The 16,562-nt window shown below is 40.2% G+C and overlaps 2 protein-coding genes and 1 non-coding gene across 5 annotated transcripts in view; all 3 read left to right on the plus strand.

Moving 5' to 3' along the window:
* abcc9 (ATP-binding cassette, sub-family C (CFTR/MRP), member 9) overlaps positions 1–7,451 on the plus strand; it is a 56,415-nt gene extending 48,964 nt beyond the window's left edge. For 2 of the 3 annotated variants that reach the window (XM_066705319.1, XM_066705320.1), the window contains 2 exons: positions 110–172; positions 3,656–7,451. In XM_066705319.1, coding sequence (XP_066561416.1) covers positions 110–172; positions 3,656–3,793 — 201 coding nt within the window. In that variant the 3' untranslated portion in view covers positions 3,794–7,451. Of the gene's footprint in view, positions 1–109; positions 173–803; positions 1,900–3,655 lie in introns of those variants that run through there. The other variant, XM_066705321.1, reaches the window with a different exon arrangement.
* Positions 7,452–8,054: 603 nt separating this feature from the next.
* Positions 8,055–12,380, plus strand: kcnj8 (potassium inwardly rectifying channel subfamily J member 8). The gene is made up of 2 exons (XM_066705323.1): positions 8,055–9,111; positions 10,112–12,380. Exons 1-2 carry the CDS (start codon positions 8,762–8,764, stop codon positions 11,010–11,012), a joined length of 1,251 nt encoding a protein of 416 aa, XP_066561420.1. The 5' UTR covers positions 8,055–8,761; the 3' UTR covers positions 11,013–12,380.
* Positions 12,381–15,444: 3,064 nt separating this feature from the next.
* LOC136750660 (U4 spliceosomal RNA) lies at positions 15,445–15,585 on the plus strand. Its single transcript, XR_010816941.1, has one exon. It is a non-coding gene; the product is annotated as a U4 spliceosomal RNA (small nuclear RNA).
* The last annotated feature ends 977 nt before the right edge of the window (positions 15,586–16,562 follow it).

Here is a 16,562-nt window from a genome sequence, read left to right on the forward strand (position 1 = left end):
TCATCATTGCGCCATTTCACAAAAGCGCGGTTAAAGTGGCAATCATCTGGGCTGGTGTTACACAGGGGGTGATTACTTTATGTGTTTGTTGGTTTGTTTGTTTTTTCAGGAGAATATTTTGCAAAAGGTCGTGATGACAGCCTTCTCAAACCGCACAGTCGTCACGATCGCTGTGAGTAACATCACCTTGGTTGTGGGTATCGGGGTTTACAAACTGACCGCAAAACACACGGATTGGTGAAAAGATTCGACAGTGTCTCTTTGGTGTCTGGTTTTCTTCTTTTTTATATAGTTGATTCTCTTTAGTGGTTCAAGACAAAATAATTGTCTTTTGGTCTGGTTGAACATTGACCAAGATGAGCCTTTTCTTTCCAATCTTCTGTCCTTTGCTTTCATCTTCTTCAGCTCGCACAAAATCCCTTTAATAAAAGTCCTGATGTATTGTATTTCTATTTTTTTCTTTCAATTTCCTGAACACTGACTATATTAGTATACGTTATAGTCCAGTGGGTTTTTGATTATTGGATTGATTAGGAGATATCAAGTGAAATCTGGGGACAATACCTCTGTTAAAACAGGTATTGGGGTTTCCCAACTTTACAATTCCCAATCCAATCAAACCCTGGCTGTTTCTGTGTGCTTTTCTCTCAAAACTGTCCCTTTTCACTTTTGTATTTCCTTTCCTTCCCATTTTCTTCTGTGGCTGTCTCCTCTCTCTCTTCTTTCTCTGTCTCTCTTTCTCCTATCTATTGTATCTTCTCTCTCTGTCTCTCTTTCTTTGTCTCTTTCTTTCTCCTCTCCAGCACAGTGTGTCCTCAATCCTGGAGGCTGAGCAGGTTTTAGTGTTCTCCTCTGGGATATTAGTGGAGTGCGACAATCCCCCTAACTTGCTGGCCCAGGAAGAGAGCCTCTTCACGCTGTTAGTGAAGACACACAAGTAGCTGGCTTCTTGGCCTAACAGCTGCTCCGCCAGCCCAGGCACTCCGGTTGGTAGTTTCCCTGCCCCTTCCTGCCACCCACCAATAACACCTTCCCCACTGTCTGCATCAGGCTATGAGATCAGAGCTACATTCCCTCTGTGTATTGGGTCCAGTAACCCGTGTCAGCCCTTGTCTTGAGTGATGAGAAAGTCAGTGCGTTTCAGCCTAACTGTTACCACAGTCCACACAACCTACGATTTCAAGCTGACACTTTTAAAAGATTTTCCCGCGTGCCTTTCCAGTTCTCTCATTGTGCATTGAAATAGCACAGAAGACAATAGGCAATGTTTAAATTATGCTTTACCATTTATCACTGTATATTTTACCCTGATTGCATGGTTTGTTTTCTTAACATGATAATATATTATGGCAGACAGCTCTGTTAATTAAGCAAGCCGGTCAACTTTTTTTTAAGAGAATGGAAAAATACAAATTGTAAGCATGGCATTTTTAGTGGCTGTCACTTAATGAAATGTCAAAGCTAATTCGTATGGGTACAGAGATGGAGTTCACTGTTTTATTAAGGAGCTTGAGGTTAGGGCTTAGTTATTATACAAGCTGCAAATGCAAAATTGGGATCTGCTCCAGGAAAGTTGGCAAAGGCACCAAATGCATTAATCTTTTTTCTGCCGTTTCTTTTGAACTTAAATTAATACATAAGACTGCCTGTCCTTAAGAAACTTTTTTGACATGCTAATATCAGATAAGTGTAAGCAAAGAAAAAATAAATCCCATAAAAATAGCAGTGGTACAGTAAGTCACTTATAGACTGTGATGTTACTAATTTCTCCTTTCATTCTCAGAAGACACCTCCTGGATAGAGATTTCTGGCACAGTGTTTAAATCTACAAATAACACAATACATACAGACAAGTATCACAATTTACAATATTCTCCAGCTACATTACTGTGCAAAAGTTTTAGGCAGGTGTGAAAAAATGCTGTAAAGTTAGAATGCTTTCAAAAATAGACATGTTAATAGATTATATTTATCAATTAACTAAATGCAAAGTGAATGAACAGAAGAAAAATCTCCATCAAATCCATATTAGGTGTGACCACCCTTTGCCTTCAAAACAGCATCAATTCTTCTAGGTACACTTGTACACAGTTTTTGAAGGAACTCAGCAGGTAGGTTGGCCCAAACATCTTGGAGAACTAAACACAGTTCTTCTGTGGATTTAGGCAGCCTCGGTTGCTTCTCTCTCTTCATGTAATCCCAGACAGACTGAATGATGTTGAGATCAGGGCTCTGTGGGGGCCAAACCATCACTTCCAGGACTCCTTGTTCTTCTTTACACTGAAGATAGTTCTTAATGACTTTTGCTGTATATTTGGGGTCATTGTCATGCTGCAGAATACATTTGGGGCCAATCAGATGCCTCCCTGATGGTATTGCTTGATGGAAAAGTATCTGCCTGTACTTCTTAGCATTGAGGAAACCATTAATTCTGACCACTTAATCCCTTCGGCAAACAAACTGCCTTCTGCTACGGCAAAATATTTCAGATTTTGACTCATCAGTCCAGAGCACCTGCTGCCATTTTTCTGCACCCCAGTTCCTGTGTTTTCATGCAGAGTTCAGTTGCTTGGCCTTGTTGCCATGTCGGACGTATGGCGTTTTGGCCGCAAGTCTTCCATATGAAGGCCACTTCTGACCCGTTTTCTCCGGACAGTAGATGGGTGTACCAGGGTCCCACTGTTTTCTGTCAGTTCTGAGCTGATGGCAGTTCTGAACATCTTCCGATTGTGAAGGGAAAGTAACCATGATGTGTCTTGGATCTGCTGCAGTTTCCTTGGCCGACCACTGCGTCTACAGTCCTCAACGTTGCCCGTTTCTTTGTGCTTCTTCAAAAGAGCTTGGACAGCACATCTGGAAACCCTGTCTGCCTTGAAATTTCTGCCTGGTAGAGACCTTGCTGATGCAGTAGAACTACCTTGTGTCTTGTTGCTGTGCTCAGTCTTGCCATGGTGTATGACTTTTGACAGTAAACTGTCTTCAGCAACCTCACCTTGTTAACTGAGTTTGGCTGTTCCTCACCCAGTTTTATTCCTCCTACACAGCTGTTTCTGTTTCAGTTAATGATTGTGTTTCAACCTACATATTGAATTGATTATCATTAGCACCTGTTTGGTATAATTGTTTGATCATACACCTGACTTTATGCCTACAAAATCCCCGACTTTGTGCAAGTGTACCTAGAAGAATTGATGCTGTTTTGAAGGCAAAGGGTGGTCACACCAAATATGGATTTGATGTAGATTTTTCTTCTGTTCACTCACTTTGCATTTAGTTAATTGATAACTATAATCTATGAATATGGCTATTTTTAAAAGCATTCTTACTTTACAGCATTTATTCACACCTCCGTAAATCTTTTGCACAGTACTGTACATCTGATAAGAAAACAGGCCCACGTTAAATGGTGTAATTTAATATCCAACATTGCATTTGTAAACAGAACCCCTTTACTATAACCCCCAACAGCAGTTCAGATACCATAGATTATTACTTACTGTTACTAGTAAGTAAAAACTACTACTAATAATAAGCATTATCATCATTATTTTCCTTTGTATTATATAATAATAGGAGGGTGAACATTCATTGAAAATCTCTGAAAAACAAACATTGACAGCATGTGCGTGTTTGTGTGTCATGTGTATTTCTTCAGCACCGAGTCCACACCATCCTGACTGCTGACCTGGTGATCGTGATGAAGCGGGGGAACATCCTGGAGTACGACAAGCCTGAAACTCTACTGGAGGACGAGGATGGCATGTTCGCTTCCTTCGTCAGAGCCGACATGTGACTCCTGCACCGCTGGCCCTTGTACACAATGCATGAACCTTTGCAGAGTAACCTTCTCAATCGCTCAGTCAATCAAGAGATCAACCAATCAATCCAATTTGTGCCAGGAGTTCGTTTTATTTTTGCATGGAGAGCTTTAGAACTAGAGAAAAGAAGAAGATGGGTCTTGACAAAATGAAAAGTCACGTTAGAACTGGGCATTGTAAAAGTCTTGATATTCTTCCAGAAAGAACAATGCATAGGATTCATAAAGCTTACATTACATGGAGGAAACACTCAATACCATGAAAGTTTGAGCATTTCATTGAAAGGATGCTTTTTCTTTTTTTTACAAAAAAAACACAATAGTTAAAAAAATTATAAGATGGCTCATTGATTTACATCTGTAGTATAATGTGATTATAATCTGTATTATAAGTAAGAACAGGATTGTGGGATTGAATACTTGAATACTTGATTGATTGACCTTTAAGGAGCATAATAATTTTTGGGATAAGAGTTATCACAAAATGTCTTAAATGTTTTTTATTTTATTATTATTTTAATAATATTGTGTTACTGTTACTAAATGCTATATACTTTCACTTTGTTACTCAAAAGCAACAATAGGAAGAGTCTGATTTTTCTTAGGCTGGTATAAACTTGTGCGATGTGTATCTTAACAAGCTGAATGCCTGCCTGGATCTCATGCCTACTATTTGTGTCTTGGAAATGTAAACATTACAGGGAATACAGTGCCACTCTTAAAAGACCTGAAAAGCCCATTGACTCCATTTGGACACAAGCAAGGAAAATTGACTGCACATGGAAAGCTGTAAGTATAGGAGTACTCTAGATGTGTCCAGGTGCCATTAGCAAGAATTTAAATACTTATTTTAAACCTTTTAATTTGCATTGGGTGATTTAATTAGCAAATTTGTAGGTTATGGTTCTGCTGGTATTTGCACCACCATCAAGAACAACAGGATTGTCTACGTTGAGGCTCAGACCTAATCACTTGGCTTGGGTCGTAGGGCTAATAGATCTGCTTTGTTTACATCTAGACAGTCACCGCAGTATTAGCTTAATACATGGTGTTTGGGTTCTTGCCTTTATAAGGTCAAAAGTGTTCTTGTGTTTGGGGGCATCTCCATCAGTCAAGTGAGCTGTTTCTTATGGACAAGCTCTTCTAGATCAGGACAGTAAAACTCTGAGCATTGTCTGTTGCTCCCTGTAGGAAAAATAGATATTATATATATACACTCACCTAAAGGATTATTAGGAACACCATACTAATACTGTGTTTGACCCCCTTTCGCCTTCAGAACTGCCTTAATTCTACGTGGCATTGATTCAACAAGGTGCTGAAAGCATTCTTTAGAAATGTTGGCCCATATTGATAGGGTAGCATCTTGCAGTTGATGGAGATTTGTGGGATGCACATCCAGGGCACGAAGCTCCCGTTCCACCACATCCCAAAGATGCTCTATTGGGTTGAGATCTGGTGACTGTGGGGGCCAGTTTAGTACAGTGAACTCATTGTCATGTTCAAGAAACCAATTTGAAATGATTCGACCTTTGTGACATGGTGCATTATCCTGCTGGAAGCAGCCATCAGAGGATGGGTACATGGTGGTCATAAAGGGATGGACATGGTCAGAAACAATGCTCAGGTAGGCCGTGGCATTTAAACGATGCCCAATTGGCACTAAGGGGCCTAAAGTGTGCCAAGAAAACATCCCCCACACCATTACACCACCACCACCAGCCTGCACAGTGGTAACAAGGCATGATGGATCCATGTTCTCATTCTGTTTACGCCAAATTCTGACTCTACCATCTGAATGTCTCAACAGAAATCGAGACTCATCAGACCAGGCAACATTTTTCCAGTCTTCAACTGTCCAATTTTGGTGAGCTTGTGCAAATTGTAGCCTCTTTTTCCTATTTGTAGTGGACATGAGTGGTACCCGGTGGGGTCTTCTGCTGTTGTAGCCCATCCGCCTCAAGGTTGTACGTGTTGTGGCTTCACAAATGCTTTGCTGCATACCTCGGTTGTAACGAGTGGTTATTTCAGTCAAAGTTGCTCTTCTATCAGCTTGAATCAGTCGGCCCATTCTCCTCTGACCTCTAGCATCAACAAGGCATTTTCGCCCACAGGACTGCCGCATACTGGATGTTTTTCCCTTTTCACACCATTCTTTGTAAACCCTAGAAATGGTTGTGCGTGAAAATCCCAGTAACTGAGCAGATTGTGAAATACTCAGACCGGCCCGTCTGGCACCAACAACCATGCCACGCTCAAAATTGCTTAAATCACCTTTCTTTCCCATTCAGACATTCAGTTTGGAGTTCAGGAGATTGTCTTGACCAGGACCACACCCCTAAATGCATTGAAGCAACTGCCATGTGATTGGTTGGTTAGATAATTGCATTAATGAGAAATTGAACAGGTGTTCCAAATAATCCTTTAGGTGAGTGTATATAAAGTGGTCTCACTCAGGTCTATAGATTAATTACTTTGTTGGTCTTTGTTCAAGTCCCCAAAACACCCTGTTTATTATGGCAGACTTCTGTGGAATCATAGTGATATCTGCAGGTTGGGAGAATGAGCTTCTCTCAGTCTCTGTGTTGGTGGTCTGTCCATGGCAAATTGTTTAAAGATGCACATTGGAATGGCTGTGAAGAACATGATCATATCTTTTGTATATCTAGTTCTGGTGTACATAACGTGTATTTACAGTTTTATCAGTCTAACCCTTTTTGAAAGTACATAAACACTGCTTGCCAAAAACTGCAAAACCCACTATGCTCAATCACAGACCAAAGTGGCATTCACTCACTATGAATGAAATATGTTATTTTTTGTGCAATTGAGGGGGCAAATGTATGATTTCCAGCTTTTTTTCCTCTTTCATTGCTCATGCATACTTTGAGAAGGTAAACGTGTATACCAGTTGCAAGAATACAAAACCTTCCGATTCCTATATTTTGATACTTCTATTAGAATAAGCATAGACAAAGACTGTTTTTATTGTATTTACTCTGGGACTGTTTCAGTGCCTACTTTTTTACACACAAATGTTGCTGACAATTAAAAATATGTTTTGTGTTGCATCTTTTATATTTAACAGTAACATTTATTATCCTTGGTTAATAGTCTGTAATCATTTACCTATTGTAAACTATAGTGCGATCACATGAGTACTTAAAGGTTATGCAATTAAATCCAATTTGTGTTTTTTATTGATATGATTTACATTCACAGCTAGAGATATCAATTACTATTATTTTTCATTCAGCTGAACCCACTCTCAGGTAAAGGAAACATGTTTAGAACCCATCAGCAGTTATAGAGTGAAATGATAGAAGTGCATTCTGCAACCAGGGGTTTTTCAAACAATGCACTTAAGATAAACGAGCAATTACTGTCAACATTAGTAACACTGATCCATTAAGGTCTTATTATTAACCTGAAGTGGGTTTTGTTTGCCGTCAAATCTGCAAAACTGTCTCCATCTGATAGTGAAATGATATTGGGCTTCCAAGATCATTACAAGTTGACCATGTTGTTTTTTCAGTCCCGAAATTGTTTAAATTCTCACCTTCCCAATGTATTTCATTTCTGGTGTGTGGTTTACTTTATTCTGTAAATAAACAGGAACTGTGAGTTAATACAAGACGGGTTCATGGCTGTTTGTTTGCATTTCCTTCTGGATGACTGCTTACAGCTGATTTCACATGTTTTAGAGAAACTAACCAGAGCATCCAATTGAGACACTTGGGAAGACATGAGTGCACGGCTATATATGTGTATGATATGTGCGTGTGTGTTGTCATTTGCTGGCACATTTCACATTAGTCAGTTGCAGACCTATGTTTCTTTAACCACTTCTTCACCCTTATAATTAAAGAGGTCTGCAGCGTCCTCTAGCTTCCATTGCATCATTGCATCTGAGCTCTTGGGATGCATATTTATTTCCTGCAGCTGCACACATCGTTACAATTTGGGATGTATCATTTTCAGTCAGTAGTAGAGCATAGTTATCTGTGCACTGTAAATGTATAGTTGACGGTTTTGTCGGCCACTAGGGGGAACTTAATAACGATGATGGCCTTCCAGAGCGCCTGGACAATTAATCTTTGATGATGGAAATAAATCTTGAGCAGAAAGATGGAGACACGACAATCCTCTAGCATTTCAAACTAATCGCTGACCACATACGGAGGAAACTTGACATCGTCCTGACTTTGTACAGTGCATTACCACAGTAAATAGTTTTTTTTTGTTTTTGTCTTACACTCAGACATGATAGCTCCCCCGCCCACAGTTCTAACGTCAGGGGGTAAAGGGTTGTCCTCCAGCAAACTCGCAGATGCTTTTGATACTTTTTCCCGGCCAATTTGGAAATACCATTTAGAAACATGAGATGGACCTGCAAGCTCGGAATTCGTGTGTTTGCGTCTCTTTGTGGAATCGCGCAAGGAAGGGACTTTTTCCTCTTTTCTAAGAAACAGCTGGGATTTTGAACTTACCGGACATCCCAGCTGTAAAGTGTCAGTGATGTCTTAGCAGGACTGCAGTGCAGTAATGATCCCTATCCACACACACTACTTCATATTTCAATGTGTGTGCTTTGGAGGACATCACGAACTAAACCGCCTGTGATGAAGTGGAGCACTTGACTAATAAGATGCTTTGATTGGGGGTGAATGGACTTTTAGTGCAATAGGGTTAGTGTTTTTTTTATATATATATATATATATATTATTGCATTGCTGGAAAATTAATGAGGGTACTGAGCCTTTTTGTCGGCTTTTGTCTAATGCGAAATGAGTCGCACACAAAAATGATGTGACAGTGGAAACAGACGGGTTTGACCGTTTCAGTTCGTAGCAAGCATACGAAAGTAACAGGTGTTTGTTGGACCAGATTAGCCAGCGACAATACAACCATAGTAGTAGCGTCTTTTGGTACTATGCTCCGAAAATGCTGGCAAGAAAGAGCATCATCCCAGAGGAGTTCGTGCTGCCGGGCATCACCACTGGAATTGTCCGCAAACCTCGCTTCCGAGACCGGCCACGCAAGGCTCGCTTCATCGCCAAGAGCGGCTCCTGCAACCTGGCGCACAAGAACATCCGCGAACAGGGCCGCTTCCTGCAGGACGTCTTCACCACGCTGGTGGACCTCAAGTGGCGCTTCACGCTGGTCATCTTCACCATGGCCTTCCTGTGCAGCTGGCTGCTCTTCGCCATGCTGTGGTGGCTGGTGGCGTTTGGGCACGGAGACCTGGTTCCCGATAACGGGATGAACATGGAACAGTGCGTTACCAAAGTCAAGTAGGTGCTTTCCTGATCATCAAATATATGCACTACATGCAGCGATTAAGCACAAATATGGGTATTTTCAATCCTTGAATCTTGGAGCACTGTGTGTGTGTGTGTATGAGAGAGAGAGAGAGAGAGAGAGAGAGAGAGAGAGAGAGAGAGAGCGAGTACAAAGTAACTAAACACATTAATCGGAGTAATTTAGTAACCATGCAGTTTAATCATCGGGAGTTTCCAATTCAATGTTAATTCTTTAGACTGAAACTCTCCATTCCAGACTTTTTATTGGACCATAGTACAAGGCTATAGAATACAATTGAACGCACAACGCATGAACCACTGTAGTTGATTTACCAGGTAACACCATAGTGCACTGGTTACCAGTCCTGGTCCTGGAGGACTCCCTACCCTGCTGTTTTTTCTTCCAACTGAGCTCTCAATGACTTAATTGAACCCTCAATTGAATTAATTAGCTTCATTTGACTTTTTAAATTGTGTAGCTTATAAAAAGTTGGATATTTCAGATTAGGCAATTTATTAGTTTATTTTGGGTTAAATTAAGTACCCCACTAACAATGAAGTAATTTAGAAGCTCAGTTGGAAAAAAAAACAGCAGGGCAGGGGGTCCCCAGGACCAGGATTGAGAACCACTGCCATATTGCCACATACAGGGGAAGCAAGTCATAAATAAACACAAACATTTCAAAGAACAAGAGAGATAAATAGGTGGTAAAATGCATAGTTCTCATACAATTATATTCTCCGTGGGGTATTTGTGTGTGTGTAGGGAAAACATAAAATGTATATATTTGTTTAATTTATGTGTTGAAACAGCCCTAACAGTGTTCCATAAATGAAGACACCGCATGAAAAGATAATAAACATCTCATCAATGACATGAGACAAGAACAAGAACAGCTGAAGCCGGGACATTTCACTAATACTGCTCCTTGGTGAGCTGGGTGGTTTCCAAACTTGTCCTGACCGTCTTCCGTTTCCGTTTCTCACACAGGTCATTCACATCGGCCTTTCTATTCTCCATCGAGGTGCAAGTGACCATTGGCTTCGGGGGGCGCATGATAACAGAGCAGTGTCCCACGGCCATCACCGTGCTGATCGTGCAGAACATCGCTGGGCTGATCATCAATGCCATCATGCTTGGCTGCATTTTTATGAAGACGGCGCAGTCCCACCGGCGCGCAGAGACACTCATCTTCAGCCGGCACGCTGTCATCGCCGTGCGCAACAACCGGCTATGCTTCATGTTCCGGGTGGGAGACCTGCGCAAGAGCATGATCATCGGGGCGGCCGTGAGGCTTCAGGTGGTGCGCAAGACCACCACGCCTGAGGGGGAGGTCATCCCCATCCACCAGATCGACATTCAGACTGAGAGCCCCATTAAGAGCAACAGCATCTTCCTGCTGGCCCCCCTCATCATCTGCCACGTCATCGATAAGAACAGCCCCCTCTATGACCTGTCTGCCAGCGACCTGCAGAGCAGCGACCTGGAGATCATTGTCATCCTGGAAGGGGTGGTGGAGACCACGGGCATCACCACCCAGGCCCGGACCTCTTACGTGACCGAGGAGATCCAGTGGGGCCACCGCTTTGTGCCCATCGTGACCGAAGAGGAAGGGGTGTACTCAGTGGACTACTCCAAGTTCGGGAACACCGCCAAGGTGGTGACGCCGCGCTGCAGCGCCCGGGAGCTGGACGAGAAGCCCTCCATCCTCATCCAGACACTGCAGAAGAGCGAGCTCTCCCACCAGAACTCCCTGCGCAAGAGGAACTCCATGAGGCGCAACAACTCCATGAGGAGAAACAACTCCATCCGCCGGAACAACTCCTCGCTGATGGTGCCCAAAGTGCAGTTCCTGACACCCGAGGGCAACCAGAACGTGTCAGACACATGACACGCAGCATGGACCTTGCTTTTGCTACTGCTGCTGCATTGGGACCCTCAGGATACCTCAGAACTCCTGTGTGGTGTTAGAAGTGTTTTTCCTCCTAGTAGGGTGCCTGATGCTCTCGCAGAAAAGCCCTCAGTTGTGTGCATTTGAAGTCCTACTTAATTTCAAAACTGGTTTTGTTTTTACTTACCTTTGTCTGTGTGTGTGTGTCTGTGTGTGTGTGTTTTCGATATCACTCGCTTACATTAAAACTCACTTAAGCACCCTTCACTCATGTCCTGCTTTTAAAGATTTATGGGAAAAGAGCTTTTTTCTCTTTTTTTTTACAATTGCAGAAATGTTTTATGTAAAAATAGATAAGATAAAGGAGGATGTGTATGGCTGCTATTATGCTAGTGAGAAGGCTTCCTTATCTGCATATCTGTAAATCTGTTCAGGGAGGCCAAAATAGAAAAGAATGTTATTGGTCCAATCGGGGGGATATGTCAATACAATCCCCAGCCCCAGGAACCTGGTACATTTTTCTTACTACTAAGTTTTCTTTAGTATATTTGCTTATTAAAATAACAATATTGTAAATGTGTTTTGAGTAATTACACATGTCCATCTTCACAACAATGACTGCAGCACTAGTATGTATGTAAAGAGATCATGGCATTTTATTTAAAATGATCAGCTGGGTATATGCAGTTTGTGGGATTGTTTCAAATTGCAATGAAATTGGATAATTAAGCCCAGTGTGTTATTTTTTAATGATAACAATCAGCAGCAGTGCAATAAAGAACTCAATAAAGTAGGTGGTCAAGAATCAAATTTGATTCTTTTAACCTCGATATATTTATTGTTGATCAAGTACAATCTCAAGATACATACATGTTTTCTTCATCGTTTGCATTTTGGCAGAATTCATATCCTATTTCTCACTTTCCTTAAATAACCAAGAAGGATCTGATTTTAGGGTAAATATGCAAAAACCTAGTCTGTGCCTTATTTTTGTGAAAATTATTTTAATTTAATTCTTTGGAAGAGATTCTGATATCTGATATTCATTGTAATTAAACTACAACTGTATCTATCAAATCTGTGATACACACTGTGTTGTACTATCAAATAAACATGCCAAAAAACAGATGTTTGAATATTTAATGCACCACTAAAAACTTGAATCACTAGTCCAATAAGACAAAAAAAAAAATGCTGTAAACTGCAATAAATGTTACCCTCTTATAACACATTGTAAACATTGGCCTTAGTGAAAGCTTTTTCGTTGCAAAACAAAAACAAAACAACCAATAAACACTTATTTTTCATATTATTTTCATTCATGTACAAAAAGCACTGCCTCAATAAAGACACAGAGTACAACAAGAACATATCTCTGTCTCTCTGGTGTTACCTTTTAACGTGGTTCTTCCATATCTCTAGTGCGTTCAACAAACACACCCATGTAAGCACTCTCACAAACACACACACGCAAGGCCAAACAGCTGCTCTTCTGCCAAGCTGCCGAAGCACACAGCTGCAGCAGGGCCTTAAACACACGCTGTACGGCCTTCCCCTCTAAGTGGTAGTCTTAACATGTGGAGAGTTTTTTTTCTTCTGTTTTTAAAAGACAACTTGGCACCACTACACTGGGTTACACTTTCACACTGGGTGATCTAAAGCACAGAGAAAATCCCATTACAATGAAGGCACTTCAGAGGACGACTGACAAACATGCTGTGGACTGAAGTCCACACCAGATGTGCATCAGTTCCATGAATAAACTAATATTTGTATCCTGCCCCTATTCACCAGTGTAGCAATTATGTGCATGGCAAAAAAAGTTTCCATTGTCTCATAATTAATATTCGAACAAAATGTTTTCTGTTGCATTTATTTTATCTGATTTGATTAGTTTAACTCAGTTTAAGAGCCTTAAGGAAGTAATTTCAGCTTTACAATATTAGTTTAACAAAACAACAATTATATAGGGGTGGGAAACAAATCTCTAATAGCTTTTGCTAAAAAAAGCTCTTGCAATCTTCTTCATTGTCTTTATTATATTTGATTGTTGGCCCCTTTGTTTTAGAAAACTGGATATTTCTATCACGGAGCTTCTGCCAAACTATGTGTATGTCCGAGGTCAGATTGTGTAATGAAGACTTTTCTGGTTGCGTTTCTACGTAATTGTGAAGATAATGTAAGTGTTCTTTCCGGATGGCTCCCAAGTTTCACATGTACTGTATTTACAAGGTTACTTAATGAAAACAAGAGGAACATTTCCCATGACCTGCAGGGGAACCCTTTGCAGTAGCGGCGGCCGGTTCTCATAAGAGATGCTCTGTACTGTGAATTACACATGGAATCGGAAAAATTTAAAACAGATGTGAGCCCTTTAAAAAGACAAGATACTATCAGTGGGTTTTCTAAAACATGTTCTTGGCTTACAAAAGTGTTATAAAAGGAAAAGTTTTATATATATGTATACTCGCAAGAATCCTAAAACTCTGTATGTGTTATCTTGGGATGTACAGGTTCATTTGCACTAACCAAGTAATTCATTGTTCTAGTCAGCAGTTCAGAGCTAAGAACTTGGAATGACAACTAGAATACCCTATAGTTGTCAAAGAGCAGAGATGTCGACCTCTTAGACATTCACACTGCCTAATGAAAACACAGTGGTGAATATAATACACTTCAATATCAATGTTGTGTTAGAAACACTGAGACAATTAAAGAAATCTAACTAAATGTAAAGAGGCTCAGAGACACATGAGGGATAAATAGTTATTTGATTTGATTGGTGTTACCAATTTAAATTATCTGAATTAAAATGTGTTCTGCAACTCAAAAAACAAAAAAAAACCAAAAAAAAAAACCACTGAATCAGTCCAAATGCAGAGATACTTAATATAGTTTTGGATTTAGATGGAAGAGTACTGGGACTGTGAATGGGATAAAAGGAGTGGTGAAAGGTATAGTGCAGTGGTTCTCAATCCTGGTCCTGGAGTACCACCTACCCTGCTGGTTTGTGTTCCAACAGAGCTCTCAATTACCTAATCGAACTAATTAATTGAATTAATACTTTCCTAAATCAGAGCCTTTTAATTATTTTTAGCAGTAGGGGTTTTAAGTTAAGTATAAATTGTGTAAGGAAATTATTATCAGTTACACAATTTAAAGAGTCAAATGTAAGAAAATGATTTCAATTAAAGGTTCAATTAAGTAATTGACAGCTCATTTGGAACAAAAAACAGCAGGGTAGGTGGTACTCCAGGATCAGGAGTGAGAACCACTGATATAGTGAGTATTACATAGTATATAGCTATACAATACTGTCTAACCAAGAGGAAATAGGTACATTTAATAAATCATTGTGTGGCTTGTCTATGTGGGCTGAGTCTTCTGGAACCAAATCAATGGTTTTTAATTACATGATCAGATGAAAGTGTGCCCCCATGTGGACGAGTGGACACAAATACACTTTAGGTCTTTTCAGGGGTGTCAGACTCTAGTCCTGATTTAGTTCCAGCCCAGCTCTTGGTTCCTTAATTGATCTAATTAAACAATTCACTTTATTAATTGAACACTTCTCTCCAGACTCTGAAATGTTCTGTAGGTTCAGTGATTTGAGTCATCAAATGGAATTATATATATATATAAGTAATTGGGATCTCCTGTTAGAAGAAAATCCAGCAGACACTGTGGCCCCAGGAAAGGAGTCTGTTGTTGCGTTGATAAGGCAGATGGGTTTAAGAAAGGCAAACTGGCATGTTGTGGTATGATACTGCCATCTTAAGGCGTCTATCGGTATCGGAAAGAGTGATGGGTACAACTTTACTATATTATTTGAAATATTTGATCCGTTGCTGTACGGCTTCGTATAGTTTATAAATTCGGGAATATATATATATATATATATATATATATATATATATTTATGTTTGAAGGGAAACTCATAAGCTATGCAATCACAAAACATACCATCTTTCTACCGTAATCACTTCGCAAATAAATGCAACCCTCTCCCCCACCATCGCTTTTTATTATTATAATATAATATATAGTCTCACTACCACAAATAACACTTTATTGAATTAAACATAAAACAATGAACTGTCATTTAAATGTGTGAAATTCCATAGTCATCCTAATAAATTTAAATTCACATCTTTCATCTCACGTCTCTTGCAGTGTGACGTACAACACATTGGCGCCTTATATTTGCATGCACGCCCCCATGATGCTTAGCGCAGATTTATGTCGTTTTATGTTTACTTTTGTTTCTTAAAGATATTATACAATGAATATTTCAATCAATAGTATACAAATAATACCTTTAAGTAACATATTGTTTTTAACTGTGACCAATATCATTGCTCAACGTATGTTAAACACCATAACCTATCGTTGACTGTCCATAGACAGCACCCCGGCCGGCCCGGCGCTCAGCAGCTTTGCGCAGTGGCAGTATCGTAGCCCATGAGGTTTATCCGAGGCGCGATTATTGCTAGTTGAAAACTTTACCCAATACCCCGCCGTGACGACTTGAAATATAGTCGGCATTGGCAATTTTTGACAGTCTCCAAGGAGACTGATATTCTGTGGAAGAAAAGATTGATCATCAGACAGTACTCTAAAAATGGCGTTACGTAACGTGCTAAATGGAAACTGGTATTTATAAGACAACGCGTCCTTGTTAGTGCGGGGTTTAAGGTTATGGGAATCTGCTCCCGTGTCCGTGTGCGTTAATGATAGTTTAATCATATACACGACACACAAACACGCTTAGTATGTTTCCAGTGTATATATGGCCAGCAGTATAATAACTGCTCTTTTGGCAGTGTTATTATTTGTATTATTATTTTCAAGTACCACTGCGCATGTACAGAGCTGGTTTCACTGGCGCAATCCGGGTCCCAGCAGTGGCAGTTGTGTTTGTGCGACGTGTTGGGCTGGTCTTCACGCTGCGCTGTTTCCACTACTTGCTGCTAAGCGTCTCAGATAACTGAACCAACTAGTTATGTTACTAGTGCTGCGCGGCTCCACCAATGGGATCTGCGGGACTCTGCGCAGAACTGCGGACATCTGCGCTACGTGTCTTCTCGCAGTTGCTGAATGTCTGCTTCTCAGTGGCTGAAGCGCAGGTGTGGGGGTTTGTTATTGTTTGTAAATGAAGTGGATGTTGGAAATACCGCATCTATTGAGTTGCTGTTAGGTTTGTGTTAACAAAACACAATTTGGTCGAGCTATTACGTTGCGTTGGCATTGCATTTGACCCTGATTAAGATTATTGAATATTTACATCAGCATGTTTGATTGAACAAAACATGCATACACTCTCGAATAAAAATGATAAATGTTCTGCCATAATAAAGCAGTCACATTTAAAAGCACATACAAGCAACACTGCATTCAATTTAATTAATTCCCTACTCATTATACGTATCATTGTATACCATTTTAATTGATCACGATTCCAAAAAAGAGTATAATAATTTTGTGCGTTGGCTATATTGTTTAATAAAAAAGTCAGTGCAATCTAAAGCAATGGACGATGGGATTGAAATA

The sequence above is a fragment of the Amia ocellicauda genome, chromosome 5 (assembly GCF_036373705.1).
Source record: "Amia ocellicauda isolate fAmiCal2 chromosome 5, fAmiCal2.hap1, whole genome shotgun sequence".
Taxonomy (NCBI): Eukaryota; Metazoa; Chordata; class Actinopteri; order Amiiformes; family Amiidae; genus Amia; species Amia ocellicauda.